Source organism: Hetaerina americana, unplaced genomic scaffold (genome assembly GCF_022747635.1).
Source record: "Hetaerina americana unplaced genomic scaffold, ioHetAmer1.1.p SCAF_11, whole genome shotgun sequence".
Lineage (NCBI taxonomy): Eukaryota > Metazoa > Arthropoda > Insecta > Odonata > Calopterygidae > Hetaerina > Hetaerina americana.
Genome location: NW_027286181.1, coordinates 14194975 through 14218347, shown reverse-complemented (window position 1 = coordinate 14218347; position 23373 = coordinate 14194975). Strand labels below are relative to the sequence as shown.

The window sequence follows — 23373 nt, the reverse complement described above, 5'->3', positions numbered from 1 at the left end:
TCACGATAATTGACGAGGTATCATTCATTCCCCCCACCCAAATATTAGAATGACGCTGGCTATATTCTATTCCTGTGGAATAATTCCTTCGGAAATCGACCTAAGAATCGATTTTCGAGTAAAGCCGCAAAATTGATGCGATATCTTCTGCAGAAAAGGCCAAGGTCATTCATATTTTCCAGATGGAAAAAAGTCTTCCGGCACGATGACCCTTAGTTCTGAGAAAATGAATGACAAACGGTAGCCACTGGGAGAAAACCTATATCAGGTCTCATATCAGATGTCTTCCTTCTGACAAAAGGTCACCATTATTCGGTAGCCTTCCGGACGAACCTGAAAGTCGATATTTTATATCAGAGTTAAATAACTAGTTCGTCTTTTGGCCGCTGGGGAGGTGGGTCTTTCCATGTAAGAGGCCAGTTTTTTGTGTTAATTATGACCCTAATGTGTTTGTTGAAATGTATTATCACACCTTGAAACTTTTGATGCTCAATCACAACGAATTTGCTAAATAGTATATCGACTGTGATGCGAGAGGCCTGAGAGATGCCTTACGTGTAACAGTACTTTCGCTATACATTCGCATGGTAATTTATTAGTGTAATTCTTTTTCGATTATATTTATCTGTCAGCTAAAATAAAAAATGCGTTTTAAATGTACGCATATCGTGTCTCAAACGTCGGGAATAGTTCAACCGTAAAATACTACAACAATAAGCAATAATATTATTGTTAAATCTGAAATCAAAACGGATATTGAAGATTAATGGGATATTAATCAATTAAAAAGCATAAGAACTAACAAAATGGCATCCTTTCTTCAACTCATCAACAAATTTAAAATATAATTATCGTTAAACAAACACGAAACATCGTAACAAATTAACCTGTACATAATAAACAATAAATAACATTTTTGTTTTGACTTTATTTATATTTTTGGAAGTTATGTGTTGGAAACGTTGTTAACGTTTGACGTAACAATGGAGTTGCAAGAAAGTCAAATAATAATATAATGTGTTGTAAATGTAAGCTTCCAGCGTTTCCGATTAATGGTTTATAATTGTATCACACGTAAATGATGATAGAAACAAGTCAAGGATCGTTTTGGAATGATGGGCTGTCCTTAGAGATAGGGACTCACGGGTTTTGTGTCAATAGGTCATATTTCTTTGGCCTCAACAGACGTTTACATCCGATGACCTGGCCTTCAAGTGAAAAGATTGCGATAGCACACAATTGACAAAAGTGGTGACATGTCGGCACGCACATGATGTCACGAGGGCTTCTTGAAGACGTGGCCTGTTTTTTTTAATGGATAATACGACGGCCATAATTTCAAAATTCCTTCGAATGTTCATGTCAGCTCCTTGACTCGAAAATACCATTTCATGAGCATCATCAAAGGTATACAATCTACTCATTTAACGTAAGTCTTGGACTCCCTTTAACGAATTTTGTGCAGTACCTACAACGTGAAATTCCTATTGCTAACCCTACATTATTTCCTTCTTCAGTTTCACGATTTTTCTACCTGCTTTCATTCTATTTGCGAAGTCTACCCTCTCCTCTTAAATCTACCTCGCTTTTTCAACGTAATATCGTTTCAACTTCAAGCTTTTAACACTCAATACTCTTTTGTATTTCCTCCACTCGCTTTTTTTACCTTCTTCGGATTTTTCCTCAAAACTTCCACTTTTTTAAATACTAAATTGTTCGCCAGAATTAATTTAATTTCTCAATCCTCCTTCAAATTCACTTCTCCAATTACTCTCAATTAATTCCTAATCTCTTGCTTCATGTATCCCGTCCATTCATCGCCACTTTATAATAGCCGTCGCCGTCTTAATATAATTATATTAAAATCTTTTACAATATTTTCGTAACATCTTTGAATAGCGTTCTTGTAATCAGTTTCGTTCTTCTTTTAACATCTTATTTCGCCAACGCTTTCTCCTTTTCCACGGCTACGTCTGTTTTGCCCCAAAAAAATTACTGAAATGCGTAAACTGTACCAACTTGCTCCAGTTTATCCCCTTCTACTTAAATATTGAACTTAGCTCGACCTTCCCTCTTCTCTAGATCTCATTTCTTTCGTTTCCTTGTAGATTTACGAGGAATTTACCCGAAGGTTAACGGCGAATCCATGATACGGTCGCAAAAGGGAAAGCTAAATTCTCTGCGATGAAAGGTAAAGGGAGAAGCCAAGACCATCATGCCGTTAAGGACACATCGGGAAGGAGACCAGGCATTCCCGGTTCGATTCTCCGCCAGGCAGCTCATTATTGTAAGCTGACGTCAGTTCATGGGCTGAAATACATTGTAATGGCCGCCAAGAGAAGAAAGTTTGCCGAAAGGTCTGTGAATGATCTTCAGAATATATAATATGAGCAAAATTAAATTTGAAGTGCGGGTTTTTTTCTTAAATAATATGTATTCACATTGCGATTCTACCGTTTATGGTCTTTAGGAAGAATGGCGATTTTACTAATACAAACTTTTCGGACATATTAAAAGACTTGCAGAATTATCACCCCAATTATTGATATTCTACAGTTTAAGGCAGGTTTTGGATGGACACAGAATTAACATCGCTACCAAGACAACCTGTAACCCAACATTACCATAAATCTTTCTTCAATACCGCTTACTTCCTTCCGCCTTTCATTCCGTCCAACATTCCTTTCCAATTCCTATCCCTTCCTTGCTTGCCTATCCAATGTTCTACCCTCTATAAGATATCACAGTCTTTTGCATCCCATCCTCGTTTATTTTCCTTTCTGTCCACTTCATCTCTTCCATCCTTCTCCTCAACCACATTTCTAAAGCCTCCTTTTTAAAGGTACGTCTATCGTCCTGCTTCAGTGACCACGTTTCCGCGCCGTGCATAGATACGCTCCATATCAAAGTTCTGACGAGTCTTTTCCTAACATCCTTACTTAACGTCCCTGTCATCAATGCCCTCCTCCTTGCAAAAGCTTCTTTGCCTAATGTAATTCTTCTCCTTATGTCCTTACTACTTGAACCATTCTGGTCCAGAACACTTCCGAGAAAAGACTTCCACAGTTCCACCTGCTCTAGTTTATGAGCTCCTACTTTAATATTTAACTTAGCATTCCTCCTTGAAAACCTCATAACCATTATTTTTTTGCATTGCAAAATGACGAGGAAAGTAAATTAACAATATGTTCAATTGATTGTAAACACGTAGATATGCGCTCTACTATGACGGCTCGCGGGCCAAATAAATACATTGCTTACTCAAAAGTGGTGGCTAAAATTAAATTCCTTCTTAATGTTAAAACATATTTCTGAAAGTCAATATGTGACGATATGGGTTGGATATTCAAAACGGGTTGCTATCGTAATGGCTTTCCACCCAGAGAACCCGGGTTCGAATCCCGGCAACGTCGAATATTTTTCCGCGATATCTCGATCCCTACTTGAGGTGCTTTGTGGAGAGCACTTTGAGTGAGTACGCCATCTGTCGGATGGGACGTTAAGCTGCGGACCCCTTGGCGCTTTTTGTAAAGGATGGGCTAATTCCGATGCCGGGTTTCTCTTAATCCTTTCCTGTCCATCCATAATGGGACCAATGACCCGAGCTGTCGGTCGCCTCCCCTAAATACTACTACTATATTCAAAATGGCATTGGCATTGTATTTAAAATTAAAAAAACCATAAACCCAGTAATCAACCGGAAGGTCGGTTTGGTAGGTGATGGCAGAGTTCACCCAGTACTAAGCCCGACGGCGTGTGAAATTCACTCATCAGGGTAGGGGGGGTCAGTTCATTTCCCTGTGCCAGTTATGGTTTCCCAGGAAGATCTGGTACCCGAAAAATCGCATAACTTGGGTGGAGCTGCAGGTGCCTAGAGAGGTTTCACCCGGGAATCGAACCCGGGACCCTCCGGTCAGTAGTCTAACGCTCTACCCCTTGGACTCCCGCGACCCATGTATTTACAACACAGTATTAAATACTAGAGTAGGTGAAGTGGTTTAGCTATCTTCACTGTGTTTTCGGAATATGCCCGGGAATGTCCGCCGTTTATTCTGTTTTTTTTACTCGCCCGTCCTACCGGTCACGACCAAGTACCCTGTGGGCTGTGACGTGCTCAGCCTGCGTCGCCTGGACCGTGATGCTGTCGTTTACATCTTGGGATCGCTATAGCAGCAGCCCCACCCTCGTCTCCTTGGAGAGCACCAGTCATCCCGTTTGGAGCGTCCCCTTCCCAGCCGTCACCCTCTGCAACGCGAACAAGGTCCACAGGCCAGCCGCCATCGCACTTGCCGAATCCGTCTGGTAATTATCGCTCATTCACTTCAATACAGACATTCTGCACATTATAAAGGAAGTTTTTGATGGTCCAAAAAGTCTGTTCACATTCTACGTATTGTCAGGATCCCCTCTCCTGTGCCTTTCTCCATTTATCCGTAACTTCTACCCGCTTTCGTGATACCTGAAAAGTCACTACTTTTTCATTCCTCCACATCCGCCCAGCTCACCCAACAGTGTCGTTATTACCGAGACATTACCCCGTAATCCACGATAATTTCCCGTTTTTGAACAACGTAATTCATTTTTGTCAGTTCCTCGTGATTCTACCTGACTTCCCGCAATCTGAAAACCATATTTTATTCCTTCATCTATCTTAAACCAAAAAAATAATTAAAACGGGTTAACTATTTATCATTCCCTCTATCCGAAGATGAAATGAATGCATGCCTATCATGTCCCATTTCTTTAGTTTTTTTTCTTCCATCAATAACATGCCACCAAAAAAAATTAAAGTTAACAGACATGCGGTTACGTATGTTACATCTTTGAGACATGAACTATAAGATTAGCAGAGGAGGAATGATTATAGGCGACGGAAACGTGGTGATATGGAAGAATGCTGAAAGTAAAATTTACTGTGCAATTCAGCCGTGATTCAGCCGTGGGATCATCATAATAGCTGAGAGTTGATTTTTAGATTTTTAAGCTTTTTCAAAGAAGAAAAACAAAAAAAACATTTTAAAGATGACTCCCAAATGTACCCAATTCTCCTCTTTAAAATTCTTATACGCAGGTATTTATCGATTATTCTGACCAAACGTTTTTGCAAACATTCCCTTTAAGAGACATCAGAGTTTAATTTTTCATGGCGTTCTATTATTGTCGCTACACAGTTTGATTGGTGTGCATGATGAAATCTAATAAATTATTTATTTTCAGGGATAACCTTGGATTGGACGTGAATTACACCCTGTCGTACCTCAGGCAGCTTCCTACGCTCATACGTCCTGAAAAGGTTAATTTAACCTACGCCCATGATGTCGCTAGAGCTCTTCGTCAAATGGGATATGGACCTGAAGCCCTTATGATGAAAGTACGTGTCATGTGAGAAATTCTGGTGCCTTTTCATGCACTCCTTTCCCATTTTTTGTAAAGCTTTGTGTTTGTGGCGTCAATCATCTAATTTATTGGATTAAATATGCCTTTTCTGCTGATAACTCATGAAAAATGTAAAAATCAAAATAAATACTGACCCCATTAACTCAACTGCTGGATTTAAACCAAGTCCTGCTGACCTATGTGGGCTATTAATGAAAGAATCGATATTTTGTCGACAATAACGCGGTTGTGACATCACAGACTCGGCCCCAATTGTTTTTACCATTATCAAACCCTAATTGTTACACGCAAATATGTTTGCGTCTGACGTCAAAGTGTCAAAGTCATTGTCAAAGCAAGGCAATTTCTGGTCCTTTCTGAATAAGGGAAAAGTCCACGATTCATTTGGTCCAAAGTTGAAATATACGCGGACATTTCGCTCTAGCGTCAACGGTCCTGAATCCTCGTATTGAGTGGACCAGCTCTAAATACAATTCTTCTCCTATCGGCTGGTTTATTTGTGACTATATGCGTATTTCTTCGATTTATTATTCGCGTCATTACATATCCTTTCATATTCGCAATCTTTTCTCACAGTTCTTCCCTCAACGACTGTCTTCATCAAGACACACAATATATATATATATATATATATATATATATATATATATATATATATATACATACATACACATATACATATATATATATACATATATATACATACATATACATATATATATATATATATATATATATATATATATATATATATATATATATATATATATATGCATACACATATATATAAGCACAGATGTAGATTTTTAGAATATAGAGATACAAAGAAAGGACACTCACAATATGTTATTTGACGTTTCGACAGCTCGGCTGTCTTCGAAGACGACAGCCGAGCTGTCTCTATATTCTAAAAATCTACATCTGTGTTTTTATACATTTGTGCGTCGCCGAAGAGCGTTCCATTTCGAAGATATACATATTTATAAAATATATATATATATATATACACATATATATATATATCAAAATGGACATAATATCCTTTTTCTTTTGAAAGTTTCTCGATTTATATTCATGCCTAAGAAATTATAATATTACCAATCATTCATGCGTCACGAGTTTAATGTCCGATTCCAATTCTAATGTGTGATAGACATTACTTTAGAGGTGCGCGGAATGTTTTGCGTACTTTGCTAGGATAATATAAGTTTTACGATGAATATAATCATGTATTATTATTAATTTCACGTTCTTCTTTTGCCAATCAGTTGAGTCCGCCATGTGAACGACTGCTGGTTAGGTGCAAATGGCTTGGGGAAGAAAGAAACTGTACGGAGTTATTCCAGACGATCAAAGCGATGGAAGGGTTTTGCTGTTCCTTCAACTACCACGCGGCCAAAGAGAAGCTCTCACTGAGGTGAGATCTGGGACGTTCAAAACTAAGATAACATCATAAAGTTTTCTTATTTCATTTATATTTAGCTCTATATCTGGGGTCAAAAGTCAAGACAAAATCACCAACCATCTATTCCAGTTCACGGGTATCAACCCTGAATGTTGGTTTTGATGTGTTTGAGGGATAGAACTAACCGCGAACAAATCCCTAAGGTGTTTGATATCCACTCACTCAGATTGGTGGAGCCAGTACCAGTACAAACAGCAGGATTTTACATGAAGTTTAAGATACCAGAAAATTTCGCAACCTCCTTAGATTATAGATAGGGTCTTCCAAGGGGATTCCCCTCAATTTGAAGCCTCCAGAAGTTAGTCGAGCAGTCTATCCTCTTCATTCACTTAATTAACATTAGTATTATGACTGGTATTCTTACGTTTAAGGTAGGCTTTGGATAGACACATACTGTAGAATGGTACAAAGATAAATTTCTTAGCCTCTCCTTATAAAACACAATTATTACTAACTAATTATCCGACACTACAAACCCCTCTTCAATTCTGCATACTTCCTTCCTCCCTTCATTATTTCAAGATGCCTTTTCTTTCCCTCTTCCATCCGTGCTTGTATAATATTTTCCCCTCCATCACAGTCTTTAACATTCCATCGCTAATCAAAATACCATGTATTCACCGTTATTTATTGTTATATTATTCTAATTTATTGTTGTAATGTTGTAATTTATCGGTATATTGTTTTAATTTATTGTTAACTTGTAGTAAATTGTTATATTATTGTCGTATTATATTTATATCATTGTTATATTTTCACTATTAGGACATCCGCCATTCTTTTATTGTGGAAAAATAGCGCTGTAATCACTGATATGATTATTTGCGGCTGCTATATCAGATTGTTCATGAAAAGGAACCCGTTCCTCAAAGCTGCAAGTCTCTATAGCTCGTTCATTGGGTGTCAAGTGATGGTATGACATTATTTTCGACAGACTTGGCCATCTTTTTTTACAAACCGTGGCTATTGAGTCAAATTGATTGATTGTATCCATTTCCACTGGTTTTTTTTCAATCCATAACCCGGAATAGCATTGCAATTCAGGTTCTGATATATGACAGCCTGAACATGACTTTATTTTCAAACCGGGTTATGGGATAACGTTTTTCGTGGAAATGGATACTAAATTAGTCTGACTGAATATTATTTCCACACTTATCATGTTTACTTTTCACAGTAAATATGGATTATAACATTCTATGTTACATATACGCGTAGGTGATTTGGCAACTGACCCCTGATAATAAGGTCTCGTCATACTCTTCGACAATCGATTTTCAGTGTGACTGCCTTAATTAATATAGATTTTTTGCGACCATACTTATTTAAGTCATTAAATAGAGCAAGGTGGAACAGTTTACCTGTTTCAAAAGTGTTTTGCAACAAAATGGCCGAAGTAGTAGGGATATAAAACGAAGAATTACGTTAGGCAAAGAAGATTTCAGAGGGAGGGCAAGGAGCCTGAGTAAGAATATCAAGAAAAGGTTCTTCAAAACTTTGATATGAAGCGTATTTTTGCACTGAGCAGAAACATAGTCATTGAAGCGAGACGATAGGCGTAGATTGGAGGCTCTTGAGATGTGGGTGTGCAGAAGGACGGAAAATATAAAATAGGACTCTACCTTATTCGTAGGGTCGGTGAAATTAAGGTAAGCCCATGGGACCGCTTTAAGCGCCCAATAGCTTCCCTTAACACGGACGACAGCCTTCCTGTGAAGAAGAAGCCAAGGCTCCTTTAAGCGGGAAGGGGAAAAAACAAACGCCTGACGACGCAGTTTATTTCCCGTCGCCTTAGTAGCCTTAACGGCTGGAAAGGCGCAGAGCAAGGACCACACAAAGCCTTGCAGTCCAGTATGCTGAGTCCCTCATCTTCGACCTTAAGACGCCGAATGCAACTTCGGCGAAACTGTTGTCTGAATCAAACAACGACGCGGTGAAACCCGACAATGCAGAATACTTCCTCCAATCTGTGCCTATCACCATGCCTTAATAACTTTATTTCCGCATGGTAAAAAGCTATGCAAAGCCATATATAAGTTTTGACGAACCTCTTCTTAACATCCTTACCCTAACGTCCCTGTCATCAATTTTCTCCTCCTTGTGAAAGTTATCCCGATATGATAACACGTATGTTTTTTTAGATCCGCAACGAAAGAAAAAAATTCATCACGACGAAGAATACATTTTGCGACGACCAAACTAATAAAAATTTCATTAAATATAAATGTTAATGTAAAATTTATATTATAAAAAATATAAAATAAATTTATTTTATAATTTATGAATAAAAAAAGTTATTTAAAAAATGTTTAACATAAAATGCATGTATCTCCAGTTCGATGATGTCTCCCCACGACGACGTTACCGACCTCGATAGAGAAATGGCGGAGGACATGGGTGATGACGACCTGGACGATGGAAGCGATGTGGTGACCCTTCCCCCAACCAAGGAACAAGGGATACGCCGAGTCAGCGGGTCAGGAATCGATTTGGGCCTCACTGTGATGTTGGACTGCCAACCCCAACACTACTTCGCCTCCGCACATTCATTCTACGGAACGAAGGTCAAGTGTCAAACGAGCTTGTTTCATTTATCCCAGCGGAACTCAACGATGTGGGAATAATGACCATTTTACGGGATGCTTAATTCAGTTACTGAAATCGGGATGTTCATGTACTCGTAAATTTTACAATTCGTCTGTAAAAAGTCTTAAATGTAACGGAAAACTTTCAAAATCTTAGGTTGCGTAAGGAAGATTAAGTAAAAAGTGCTTTATCGTTAAACTACCCTCATCAGACTTTTTGAGTGTGCAGATCAGAATTGTTTATAGGCTGACCTTCGACTTTGATAGACTAGAGCTTCCCCTAACTTAGATGATTGAATTAACCTTCCTGTTTTATTTTATGGCCTCGTATCCTTTATTTTCGTGTGGTTTCTCATGATTGGCCGCCTGCACAATAGATCTAATAAAGCGTGGGTCCATCGTCCTCCCCTTCCCCGCACAGGTCCTCGTTCATGACCCGATGGATTTCCCGGAGTCCACGTCGACGGCCGCCCTCGTGTTCACGAGGCAGGAGTCTTGGATCAGCGTCGCGCCTTCGGTGGTCGAAAGCACTGACGCCGTGCGGGGCATTGAAGTCTCCAGGCGACAGTGTCTCTTCGAGGAAGAACTCCAGCTCTCCTCCGCCGAGACCTACAGCTACCAGACATGCATCACGGAGTGCAGGGCCAGGCACTTGGCCAAGCTATGCCACTGCCTCCCCTTCTACTATCCATCGCTCTGTGAGTCCTTTTTTGGCTGTTCCAGGACCACGCCATACAATGAGATTACATTTCGATATTTATTTTCATATTGATCGCGTCGAGATGTGTAATTTTATGGGTGACATATGCCGAAGGATTAATGGTTATCGTCGATATGAATCGTATAGCGATATGGACGATATAGGCGGTATGACGTTACGGACGACATAGCATTATGAGGAAACATTGTTGATTTGACCATATGAACGTTATTGTGGGTTTTACCGTCATATCCGGCATGGTCTAGTCCGTCATAGCCGTTATTAGCCTTTTTATAAGTTTTATTTATATATTTTTATAATTTTTTAAGTCTGTTCCTCGGTGAGGTGGCTGGAAAGGCATCTGACTCCCGTGGGGCGGCCAGTGAGTGATGGTGTCACGTTAAAAACACTATTGAGGAAGGTAACGGGAAACAACCTCAGTTATCATTCCCAAGAATATAATGATGGACAGCATAGAGAATGATTCCTGGCAACTACGGGACTCGGTCCAATCGGCCGTGCGTCGTGCCCGGCAGCGGAAGAGGCAAAGTTTCCGCGGTCGTCGCGGGGAATTCGTAAAATCAGTTAGGTTTGCTGGAGACCAAGCTCTAGTTTGTCGGTCAGCCAAGGGGTTGCAAGCATTGCTGAGTTAATTGGAAATTCAGTGCGATAGATACAGGATGAGAATCAATATAAATTGAAAAAATGTTTTGAGATTTTCCATAAAGACGAAAGATAAGCTAAACATTAAAATAGGAGGTCAAAAACCAGAGCAGGTAGAACAGTTTACCTATCTCGAGTGTGTTTTGGATTAACATGGTCAAAGTAGTACCTAGGGACGTGAGGAGAAGAATTGCGCTAGCGAAAGAGGCTTTCACAAGGAGGAGGGAGTTGATGAAAGGGACGTTGAGTGAGGATGTAAGTAAGAAAAGACTCGTAAAAACTTTTATATAAAGCGTAGTTATTTGCGGCGCGGAAACGTGGTCACTGAAGCAGGAGGATAGACTTAGATTGGAGTCTTTAGAAATGTGGTTGTGGAGAAGGTTGGAGAAGGTGAAATGGACGGAAAGGAAAACAAATGAGGAAGTCCTAGGCATGGTGGGCGAAGAGAGGGGTTTGTTGGGAGAAATCCTGAGGAGGTAGGAAAAATGGATGAAGGGCGTATTGGCCGGCAGTAGGATGTTGAAGACTGTAATAGAGGGGAGAACGTAGGCAAACGAGGAAAGGACAGGAACAGGATAGGAATGTTGGAAGAGATGATGGGAGGTAAGTACTCAGATATTAAGAGGGACTTGTTGTAGAGTAGCTGGATCGTGTTTTGTTAAGACTTACAATACCCAAATAAACTGCGGGAGATGCCGCAACAGTAACTTTTAACGGAGTCACCCGCTAATGTGCATTTCAATGCAAAAATTTCAGAGTGTAAAAATCATTCGCCTGGTATTTCGTCACAACATTTTGTTCCTTTAAAAGCCCCAAAATTTCTGAGTTTAAGAGGGCGCCTCGATAGCTTAACTGGCTGAAGCACTCGACCGGATATTGAGGGATCTGGGTTCGTATCCCAGTCAAAGTGAATGATTTTTACACTCTGAAAGTTGAGTTACAATATATTTAGAGTTGAGAGTTACAATATATTTATTTGGTTGTTGTGTCCATCTAAATCCTACCTAAACCGGTAGATTACTTGATTATACCAATATATATATATATAACCAATATATATATATATATATATATATATAGGTATATCTATAATATATATGTTATATATATAAATATATGTATATATAGTTCAATTTTTTCTCGTTGATGGATTTAAATTACTCCACATAACATACCAGCCGATGATGGTTTATCATGCCTCTCAATCGAATACTCGTTTGTCGAATTAATTATTTTCTGTATTTTCCGTGAGTCAATTCATATTTTTATTAGTGTGCAAAAATTGTAAGGTATATATTTCTGATGCAGTACCTACGAATATTTTTCAGCCATGCCGTGCTTTCTATATGTAATATCTTATTCTAAATTTCAGACAACCTGACCACCTGTACTTTGATGGATGTCCCGTGCTTGAGAAAATTCAAGCGTAAGTGTTCTATTAATGACTCTCGACTACATTGCCCAACCGGCGGAATTATTCCCATGGTCACGTTTGACATTTTTTTAAATCGAAATATAAACTGGTAATGCCTTCTTAAATTTAAAACTATGTCTATAATGCACGTAAGAACACGATATGTTTTTTAACAGCCCATGTTATCGAGGACTAAAGGCGGATAGTTTAGATCTAGCATGCAGCTAGGCTGGGAATCACTTATGGAGCAAAGGTTAAGTTGTAGATTAAATCTCTTGCGTCAATTGGAAGGAGGTGATGCAGTGATGCTGAAAATGTATTATTAACCCCATCATACTATGGCTGGAGATAGCATGTTAGTAAAATTAGAGAGATTAAGTGTGCAACAGATAGATTTAATATGTAATTTTTCCCTCGAGCGATTGGGGATCATAATAATAACATTGTTCGACCGCGGTAGGGTCATATTTGGGTAAAATTATTCTGGAGTGTATTCACCCCCTGCCACACATGCTGACGATGGCTGGGAGGGTATATATAAATAAAAATACATAAAACAGTCTTGGAACTTCTCGTCTCTTAGACCAACCCTATCCTCCGATGTCATCAGTCGATTATTCATGTCTTACCTATGGTGATTCATTAAACATGCTGATGATACCTGGTTTTTCCCAAATTAGAAACAACAGCGCGAATACCCAATGACTTTTACGACAGCACGATTTGTATAAATGTGGTTAAATATTTTAAAGACGAAAATGCAATATCCCTGCGACGCGCAATACGTAGTAGGGGTAGTAGATACTGCACCCTTCGCTCTCAATTCTCCTGAAATTGGTGATGTGTCTGCGGTGTTATTTTCATTGCTATTTCAACTGCTAAACTTAATTTACATACCAAAACCATATGCTCCAGGAAATGACAACGTATTTTTTATCCAGGAAAGATATGTCTTTTGCTCTTTGATGCGTTCTCGATATATGTACCTAACAGAGTAATAAACTGCTGTATACGCTTTTTTCTGTTAAGTCATACTTTTGGGTCAAATATATACTCTAGATAGCCTTGATTATGGTTTCCCTATGTAAATATCTTCGCAATCTTTTAGGAAACAGTAAAAATACCTTTTCTACTTTCACCCAGTAATGAAAATGAATATGACTGAAATCTTAAAAATAAAAACCTCAGAAAACTTTTGCTTAAAAATGTCATTATTTATATGAATACTGTCAAAAATTATATTATTCAGGTACCTAGAAGCAGATTATTAATTTATATTGTACCATTTAAGTTAAGTTTTGAGTGTTTACCACTGAACTAACTCAACCCGAAGTCCGGATAGTCATAACAGGAGCTTTGCGATGAAAGAAAAATAGGATTGAACATTCTGATAGATTTAATTTCAAGGCACAAAAGTTATTCTAATGTCTTACGTACATCTCTCGTCAAAGCGTATTCAGCGCGCGGGTCACTTTCGTCCTCTGTTTTCTCCTGACTCAACCGTAGTCATTGAAATGGGGATACGGTTAATTTCGTGTCGCCGTCGCAGGAGCAGTCGCCGGCACGAGGCCTCCAGAGGGCACACCTGGCTTCACTGGCGGTTGGTCCGATGGCATGCAGTGTCGTGAGTGCTTGCCGGCTTGCTCTGAGAGGTCATACGCCGTTGCCTCGACCCTGGTGGCCCCAATCAATCCACAGAGGTCAAAATTCGCCTCCTCTGACGCAGCGTTCACGTGAGTATGCTTGGTGGTGGATGGTGGTTTTTTTACCACGTTGGATTGAAATATTTTTTTTCGATCCTCCAGCGAAAAAAAATGAGATGGCCTATACCTGTACGCCGTACAGACTTCTCAATGCTTGCAGTGGAATAAAAGTACTGGGTAAAACTTTAGCAATTACTAAATTGTCTAATTATACTCGGTATCGTATTTCTATTCTACTACGGATAAAGATGAAATTTCTCGCAGTTAACGCTTCTGCAATCAACTTCAGCGTTCATTATACATGACGAATACCGAATAAGGTGAAAATTATTCTATCACTTCCTGTTGCAGGAAACTCTACGACATGACCAACCGGAGCGTCGTACACGTGTTCTTCAATGACTTCTACTGCATCAAGTACCGGAGAGACGCCGTAATGACATGGGATGGTCTGTTGGGTGCGTATCTCAATCTAATGAGCTCCAGGGACAATATCAATTGAATAACACAGTGAAACTGTGCAACATTGCAACTAAAATACATGCCGCCTTTATTCCAAAATGCATTTATCCCCTCCAAGTGGATGAAAGTCGTTGTGATTGTGAAAGGAAACCTCATGCTGGAGACGGCAATAAAGGGGAAAGGTTAAAATGAGGAAAAGAATAAACATTTTTTAATATATAAAGGGAGTTTAAAGGTATGCAGAGCTTAAGAATGAGTCATCTAGTATACTATAAGTTACCATTGGTAATCTACCGGTGAAGTTGGGTTTTGGATGGAAACAGACTACACTATGGTACAGAGATAATTCCCTTGCCTCTCCCAGCAAAACACAACCTGACATCCGAAACTACAATAAGCTCCTCTTCAATTCAGCATACTTTCCTCCCCCCTTCACTCCATCCAACATGCCTATCCTATTCCTAAACTTTCCTCGCTTGTGTAAATTTCTCCCCTTTACTTAACGGATTTCAACATCCCATTGCCAATCACAATTCTCTGCATCCACCCTTCCTTCCTCCCTTTAATTTCTCCCAGTAATTCCCTCTCCTCCTCCACCATAACTGGCACTTCCTCGTTTGTTTTCCATTCTGTCCAATCCGCCTTTTCCATCTTTTTCCACACCCATTTTTCAAAATCTTCCAATCCACGCTTCTCGTCCTGCTTCAATGACCATGTTTCCGAGCCGTACTCCATGTCTAAGTTTTGACGAGCCTTGTGTTAGCGTCCTTAATGTTCCTGTCATCAATGCCCGGTCCCTTGTAAAGGCTTCTATGCCTACAGCAATTCTTCTCCTTATGTCTCTACTACATTGACCATTTTGGCCTAGAACACTTCCAAATTAGGTAAACTGTTCCACCTGCTCTGGTTTATGAACTCCCATTTCAACATTTAACCTAACCTTCCTCTTTCTCGAAAACAGTACGACCTTCATTTTTTTACATTTAATCTCATCCCATGCCTATCGCGCTGACTTTCCAGTGCTCCATGCAATATTTGCAATCCATTGGCTGACTGACAAACTAAAGCTTGATTATCAGCAAACCTAACTGATTTTATGAATTTCCCACCAACTTTCATTCCTATCTCAAGTTTTTATTCTGCCTCTTTCTTCATTTCCTCCACATTTACGTTAAACAGCACAGGTGTCTCACTCCTCTTCCTAACACTGCCCATCTAGACCCTACATCCGCCACTCGCACCTGATCATTCTGAGACATGTCTAAGTATCCTATACCGCCTATCTACTCTTATTTTCTGCAATACATTCATTAATTATACCCAGTTTATTCCATCAAACGCTTTCTCTAAACCCAAGAAACAGATCCTGATTGTACTCTATATTCCTATTTGTGACTTTATCACTATTATAGCAGCACGCTTGCCTCTCCCCTTCCTGAACCCAAACTTATTATAACCCAAGTATTCATTGGTCCTGCTCTACATTCTTTGGTTGATGATCCTGAGTACCACTCTAGCTGCGTACGAAAACAAGCTTATTACCATATAGTCCTCATATGATGTAGCCTTTACCCTTTTGGTATAGGCATTAACACTGACAGGGATATAGATGTTGCGGTGGCTATCGTACTGGCTACCCACCCAGAGGGCCCGGGTTCAAATCCCGGCGATGTTGAATATTTTCAGTGGTATCTCGATCCCTAATTGAGGTGCTTTGTGGATGGCACTTTGAGTGAGTACGCCGTCCGTCGGATGGGACGTAAAGCTGCGAACCCCTTGGCGCCTTTCGCAAAGAGTAGTCTAATGCTGACGCCGGGTTTCTCTCCACCGTTCATCCTTTCCTGTCTATCCCTAATGGCGCAAATGACCTCAGCTGTCGGTCGCCTCCCCTAAATACTACTATTACTGCTGACACTGATCTGGCAAGGTCCTCCAGCTAGATTCCTCTCCCATAAATGCTACGAGTTAGTCCATAAAGTCACTCTCTCCCACGTTTTCCTAAATCTTTAAGTAGTTCCGCGTTGGGAAACACTTTTAAAATAGGTTATTTAATCATTAAACATTCATGGAATACCAATAACTTCCTGAAAAATCGTTTTTATATGTAGTATGCGATTTTCGGAATTAATGTGTCGCGTTGGTGAGAACTTAGAAGTGTGGCAGAATGTATATGCTTGGGCCCATTAAACACCAATCCAATAGGGCTACTTATAATAACAATTCAACTTGTATAATAATAATAATTCAACTTATATCAATAATTCTTATCGATTGGTTTGTGTTCTCTCCCAACTCTTGGAGACGGGACAACAAAGAGCATCAACAAACGCATGGCATTTGATTTACGCCGTTGAGGCGCACGACCTTGATGACGAAAAGAAAACGTATGTTTTTATCTTTGTTGGTGTGCGTGGGCATCGTTAGCCGCCATCGGTGGGATCTTCGGCCTGTGTTTGGGCGGTAGCGCCATTAGCATCGTGGAGCTATTGTATTTCTTCACGGTGGGCATGTGGGGAAGATTAGCGGCCGACAGGGACCCGATCCAGAAGAAGAAGAAGTCCCAGTCGAAGACTAACGTCGTGACGCCGATGGCCCCGCCCTTTCTCGACTGATTGCGACCCCGGGCGACCTGAAGTGCATCGCTCAATTCTCAGCGAGCTCGCGAGAGGGGGACATTAAAAAAAATATTTTGAGCATGTAATCAAAATGTTACAATAAAGACTTGCAATGAATGTAAAAATCACTCGTTTCCTCCCCCTAATTATTGGTGACGTTTTACCCTGATTTAACCTAAAACAATGTAAATAAAACAGTTCCTGGCGTCACTTGGTAGAAAAGCCTAGTTGTTTATTTTCAATTTCAACTAAAACAACGTGTTGGACCATAAACTAATATCAACCGATACCGTATCCAACAAGATCTAATGATGCTACAGCCGAAATTATATATATATAACAACAAACAAACAAAATTATATATATATATAGCAACAAACAATATAGACACACATTAAAAGACCATTCACACGTTATTTCTTAATCATTTCGAATGAATTCCGCTCCGTCTTCATCGGAAGATATAGAAGTAATGATTACTTCTTAAACCTTTGAGAATTTTCAGTACTTTCCTATAGTATGCTCCATTTACAAATCTGTTTGGTGATACCAAGTTCTGATTAACTATTCCCTGAATATCGAAAAATTATGCAACCAAATCCTACCCGGCATTCTGGCTTTCTTTGGTGTTAGTAATCCCGGATGATAGAGCTTTGCTATTTTGGTCTTAGGATCAAAATGAAGTCGACAATTTTCACCTGCAGAGATAATCTTTGAAATAAAATCCTCAATCGACGATCTTCTCCCACAATGGCTGCACCGGTGTAAATGTTTACTCCCATGAATATAGCGACTGGATATCAAAGGCTTATATCGTCCTATATGAAATCGATTCTGTTACGCCTCTTAAAAATAATAATGCATATTATATCCGTGATATAGGAAAAAAACATTCTCTCTAAAAAACCCTACCCGTCGCGTGTTACCTCAATCGTTGCCTTAGGCGAACTGAACAAGTTTCACATTGCAATGGCTGTCGATGACGCAATATTGAAGTAAATTACATTAAACTTGTACAAAATACGCATTACACGTAAAGCTAACAGCATAACGTAAATTAAATTTTTTCTCAATTTATTGTGTACTTTCAAAACCTACCTTAACTGCTTGATTACCTAAAAAAATCATTCGAATGAAACAATTATGATAAGCCATGAATTGAACAGCCCATGAAAATACAAATGGCTACCATTCGGTTATTGTCGTCCGATTTCTGTCGCATAGATCAGCTAGTAAAAATAATTGTGCTTAGTATTAGGAGAGAGGTCTTTCCTCAACCAGCAAAATCAAACTTTGTGTCAATTGCTTCGATTAGGTTTGGTATTCCAGTTCGTGTACAGAAAATTAATATTTCATCAAAAACTCCATCTTGTTCATCAAGAATATATTAATAGTTTCATTGTTGCCACGGATGAAAATGGTAGAATTCGTGATCATTCAATATGGATTTAATTTAAGTGAAACAGCTAACAAGAGTACAGGACAGAAACGAAGAAACCGAATATTTGTGTGTAGACAATTTTATTTTAACTTTTGCGCATAGAAAATTCCCCTCGTGATACATGCCATCTTGTTTATCTGCAATACTAATAACAATTGGTATTGTTGCCGTGGACACGAATGGGAGAATCTGTAATCAATATTTAATGGGCTTAATCTATTGGATCGCGTACGTTTCTTTGCCAAAGACGGAAAACACTTAATTTCCTCTCATTTCTTCTCGTCTATGAAAGGAACTGTGAGTGGTCAGAAGAGGTTTAGTTGTTGGGAGCTGCGAGCTTCCTTATCCACCCGTGTGCTTCCTTTATATGGCTTCCCCGACAATGGAAGTCCCGCGACATCGTCATTTAAAGTATTAAAAAAAATAACTAAAGTGAGAAGATTCGATAGCTTCTCGAACGCTTGACGAAAACGAAATCTCTCGGGTCATTACGACTAACGACCTTCCGCGTTTCCTCAGGGCTGACTGGCGATTCGGGACGGGCAGTCGGTATGTCACTGTCGCCTATTCAATTTTTTATCATCGACAAGTCTTCCGAAAGCTTTATAAGTCGCCGCAGTTTCGGGGGGAGATGATTGCCTGTTTAAACTGCATTCACCCTCGTTGTCCTCGCGCTCCGTCGCGATGTGGGCTGAGTGTTTGATCGCGGCCATCTTCGCGATGGTCGCGTCCTCATGTGCTGAGGAAGGTGTGCCTCTGTCGTCGCTGATCGATAACAACAAAGCCATTCCGTTAGACGTGGACCCGCTTCTATGTGCAACGAGTAAGTATACCCTCCGTATGTCTAATTACTCTTGATTCTTTTAAGAAAAAAAATTAGAAGAAAACGAGAAAAATTACTCCCTCCCCAACATGGCCGACTACTTCAGGGGAAATCTTCCAGAAGTCGCTGTGGAAACCGATATAATTTCGTCTCGGTTTCCACAGAAACCTCAACGTAAACAACATCATGCTTCCGTTGAATATTTTCTGAACGAACATGGAATTTTTCCACTAGTGTGGGGCAACCAGATCATGAATTTTACTTAAACTTGAGATTTAATTTGATTATATTGCCATATTCTATTTTAATATAATTTAAAGTACTTATATGCAGCCACGCATACACATATACTTTCTTTCTATTGGATGGAAATTTCCGGAAAATAATTAAATTCACGCCCGTGTGTCACAAGAAACACTTAAAAAGTAGAGCATTGTCTAGCTCAGAACGTAATGTAAACAACCCTTGACAACCGCCGATGCTCAATGACATCGCCTGACGAAAACAGTGCACTTCATGTTCTCGTAAGGGAGAAACTTGACGTCACGGGTGACCAAAGCGTTAGCGACGAGACAAAAGGATTCTTCGATAATCAGGATCACAGAATGAATGCTGAATTCGTGAAAGTTCAAGTGAAATTTAGAAAATGGAACCAATGAAGAAGAAACTGATAGTAATAGGAATTTGGAGTCGCATGCAGTTACAAAGAAACATTTCCCCTCCGAAGAAAATATCCGTTTTTCCTTCTTCCATAACACGAATAACAAGTTGTTTCCCCAACTTCCAACCTGGTAATATGAGTAAATAATCTTGCGAAATATTTAAATGATTTTTGTGATCACCTTTCATTTTCCAGGGACAATCCATGATTACATGTACCCCGGTAGTCATGGATACTTCTTTTCGTGGGAGGAACCAGGGACATCGAAGTTGGAACTTGATTGGTCAGAAGCAAGGGAGTTCTGCCGCGCACGCTGTATGGAATTGGTATCCATGGAGACTAGCAGAGAAAATAAATACATTAAAGACAGGCTTGTCAAAGGTAATCTCATTTAATAAATATCCCTGGTGCCATGTTATTGTGATAATACGCGTATAATCAGCATAATAAATCTGGTATTCATCAAATTCAATGCCAGCCTTTTGGAAAACATAATTCGGAAATTTATTTCAATAACTTGCATTGAACTTAACCATAATATTAATAAATTATTTTAACGAGTCTTCACACACCACCATCTGTCTTCGAACCTCTACATGGAGCTAAAATATTCTTCTGTAAAATAAATAATGTTCTGCCTTCTTCGAATTTTACCACGTTCCTTATGTGAGTCGGCTCCAAAGGCGTTTGACCGCAATGAAGCAGTTGTCTGCAAAGGGACGATGTTACGTTAAAAACCCTATTGAGGTAGGTAGCTGGAAAAATCGCCTTCATTAACATTTCCACGACAATATGGGACAATAACAAACGACTAACAGATCGAATGGCGTAATATTCGGACTACATTAACTGGGATTAGAGGCCGAAATGGTACTCTTAATTGTTGTTGTAATTTGCATTGTGAATTTTAATAGACCTGACAAACATGTGAATCGGGGTTTTCGATTTAAATTCTTTGCTGCGGCCATTGGAATCTCTTTCGGCGTGGGTAAAAATAAGATCTTCCTCCCGAATTTCTAGAAGCAAGAGTACGTTGTTTAGATTGAAGTTAAAAGTTCAGAGTATTAATAGGTTATCAGCAGAATTCAAGAAACTCCCGATTGCCAAAAAAAATTGAAGAAACGTTAATACCGTAACATATTTTTAACTTTATTAAATGTATACGAATTCGAACGATGAATATTTTGGCAGTATTAAGAAGAACTTACGAAATTAATGACAATCGGCAAAGAATACATTCGATAGAACAGAAGATTGGCAAAGATATGATAATTGAAGGAGAATTTGCTGAAGAAGAGTTTAGGAATCAGGAAGGGAATGGGCACAATGATATTTGCATAAAAGCTTTGGGGAGAGATCTCTAGAGGAAGAAGAATGGGTTATATAATTGTTTTTGTAGATTTGATGAAGACATTTGAGTTTGTTTGAGTGGTATATGTTGATATGTATATTGAAGAGAAATACAGTAAATTGGCAGGAAAGATAACTAATTAAAAGCTTATATATGGGCCCCACATCACTAATATTGGAACACGAAAGATCGGGTTGGTTTGCTCTGAGTGCGGGGAAGGGTCGCTATCTGTTCCCAATATTGTCCAGTATGTATGTAGAAGAAATGGTGATGGGAGTGCAGGCAGATGGTTAATGGTGCTAACATAGGAGGAAAGAGAATATGAGTAACATACGAGGGTAATATTCTCGAAATGGAATAGAAATAGACGACTCCTGACACTTTTGTGTGGGCGTGCATTGTCTTGATGAGAGATGACTTTCTCCCTTGCCAAACCTGGCCTTTTTTCGTGTGTCACATATTGGCTGACCACTACGCGGGTCATCATCTAAGCTGTCCCGACAAAACTATAACTCATTTTTCCACATGACAACAGTTGAATGTGAATTTGCAGATTCCCTCAGAGTGTTCTGAAAGTCGGCTTGAATTTCATTTGCTTTCATACATTTCTTATCGAATTATTTGATCACTGCCCGAATCTCAGTTTTTTCCATCTTCACAAATCACTACACGGGAACAACAACAGAGAAGCCTTCGCACCATAGACATCTTCCCTGAGCACTGACGCGTTACGTGTATATTCATAAAGGATTACCTATTACTACACGGGAAACTCGTTGCCCTAGGGCTGACATCCGGTGGTGATTCCGAGAACCTTTCAAACTACCCTCGTATGAAAGGTTTGCAGATGACATGGTTCTAAAGGCGTTGAACGAAACGGAAATGAGCGAAATGTTGACACTTTGGGAAGTTAAAAAGAGAAAGAAAACATGGTGTAAGAAAGAACACAAAATTATTCCGGGGTGATGGAAATCGGACCACAATAAAACTTGATTGTTCTGTGCAGAGGAAGCAGGTTGGAAAGTGTGAGACGATATAAGTACTTACAGGAGACAGAAATAACGGAATACTGAGAAAGTGAAAGGTATATTCAGATAAGAATAGCAATGGCCAAAGTACGAAGAAAAGCAGATTATTAAGTAGCAAGACGGATTTCTAACTGAGGGCAAGGCCAGTGAAATGTTTTGTTTGAAGCGTAATACTAAACCAATTTTAGGCATGGATATTGAGGAAATGTGACTGGAAAAGAATTGATGCCTTCGAAATATGGATTTGGAGGAGATGTCGAAGACTGCGTGTTCGGACAGGGTAAGAAATGAGGAGGTGCTGAAAATATTTGGAGAAGATGCTGGTTGAAGCCATCTTAAAGAAGAAGTAAACCGCTGGGGCATGTTTTTGAGAATGGAGTGCTTTCTGGGGGATTGCTTGGAAGGAACGATCTAGGGCGGGTGTGGCGAACCTATGGCACGCGTCCACCAAGGTGGAGAGGTATTTTTTAATATTATCTCAAGCTCAAATGGTGGTGGAAAGTGTCATCAATGTAAAATAATTTCAGGAAGTGAAAAAAGAGCGTACCATGCATGCATCCGGTTTACAGAGAGCAGTTCAGTACAGGGTTTACAGTAATACAAGGTTAGTATAAAATGTAACGGGAAAATGTTTTCCCTGACGTGACTGTACGTCGCAGCGCGCTCGCACCACGCGGGCTCAGCGGCGTGGTCTGACCTTTAACACGCGCCAAGCGCCAATCGCCTGCGAGCGTTTGTTCTGGCTAGATCGTGTTTTAAGTGGACCCCTGTCGAGTGATTTAGTGTATGCGCAAAAAGCAGAGAACGATTGAACTGCGGTACACCATTTGATTTTGTTTTGAACTGGGACAATCGGGTACGGAGACATGGGGCATGATTCGCCGAGTGTTCAAGTATGAAAGCATGTCAAAAACTGCAGTTTTAAGCGGCGAAAATTCTTCATAAATAGCCGAGAGAGAGAGTTGAGGACGAGCCCCGCGCTGGACGGACGTCGACGCCAAGAACTGACGACAGCGTGTGGGTGAAATATTGGATTCAGACCGTTGGTCAAGTGTGCGCAGATCG

General features: G+C 39.7%; 2 protein-coding genes across 2 annotated transcripts in view; both read left to right on the top strand.

Moving 5' to 3' along the window:
* Positions 1 to 4036: 4036 nt before the first annotated feature.
* Positions 4037 to 17001, top strand: LOC139701087 (sodium channel protein Nach-like). The gene is made up of 9 exons (XM_071599663.1): positions 4037 to 4302; positions 5218 to 5371; positions 6666 to 6814; positions 9198 to 9363; positions 9869 to 10145; positions 12183 to 12236; positions 13774 to 13957; positions 14279 to 14385; positions 16814 to 17001. The coding sequence occupies exons 1-9, from the start codon at positions 4037 to 4039 to the stop codon at positions 16999 to 17001; spliced, it is 1545 nt and encodes a 514-aa protein (XP_071455764.1).
* A 2128-nt stretch (positions 17002 to 19129) lies between these two features.
* The window catches only part of LOC139701086 (L-selectin-like), an 8884-nt gene continuing 4640 nt past the window's right edge, over positions 19130 to 23373 (top strand). Inside the window, exons 1-2 of the mRNA XM_071599662.1 lie at positions 19130 to 19268; positions 20125 to 20310. Coding sequence (XP_071455763.1) covers positions 19130 to 19268; positions 20125 to 20310 — 325 coding nt within the window. The remainder of the gene's footprint in view (positions 19269 to 20124; positions 20311 to 23373) is intronic.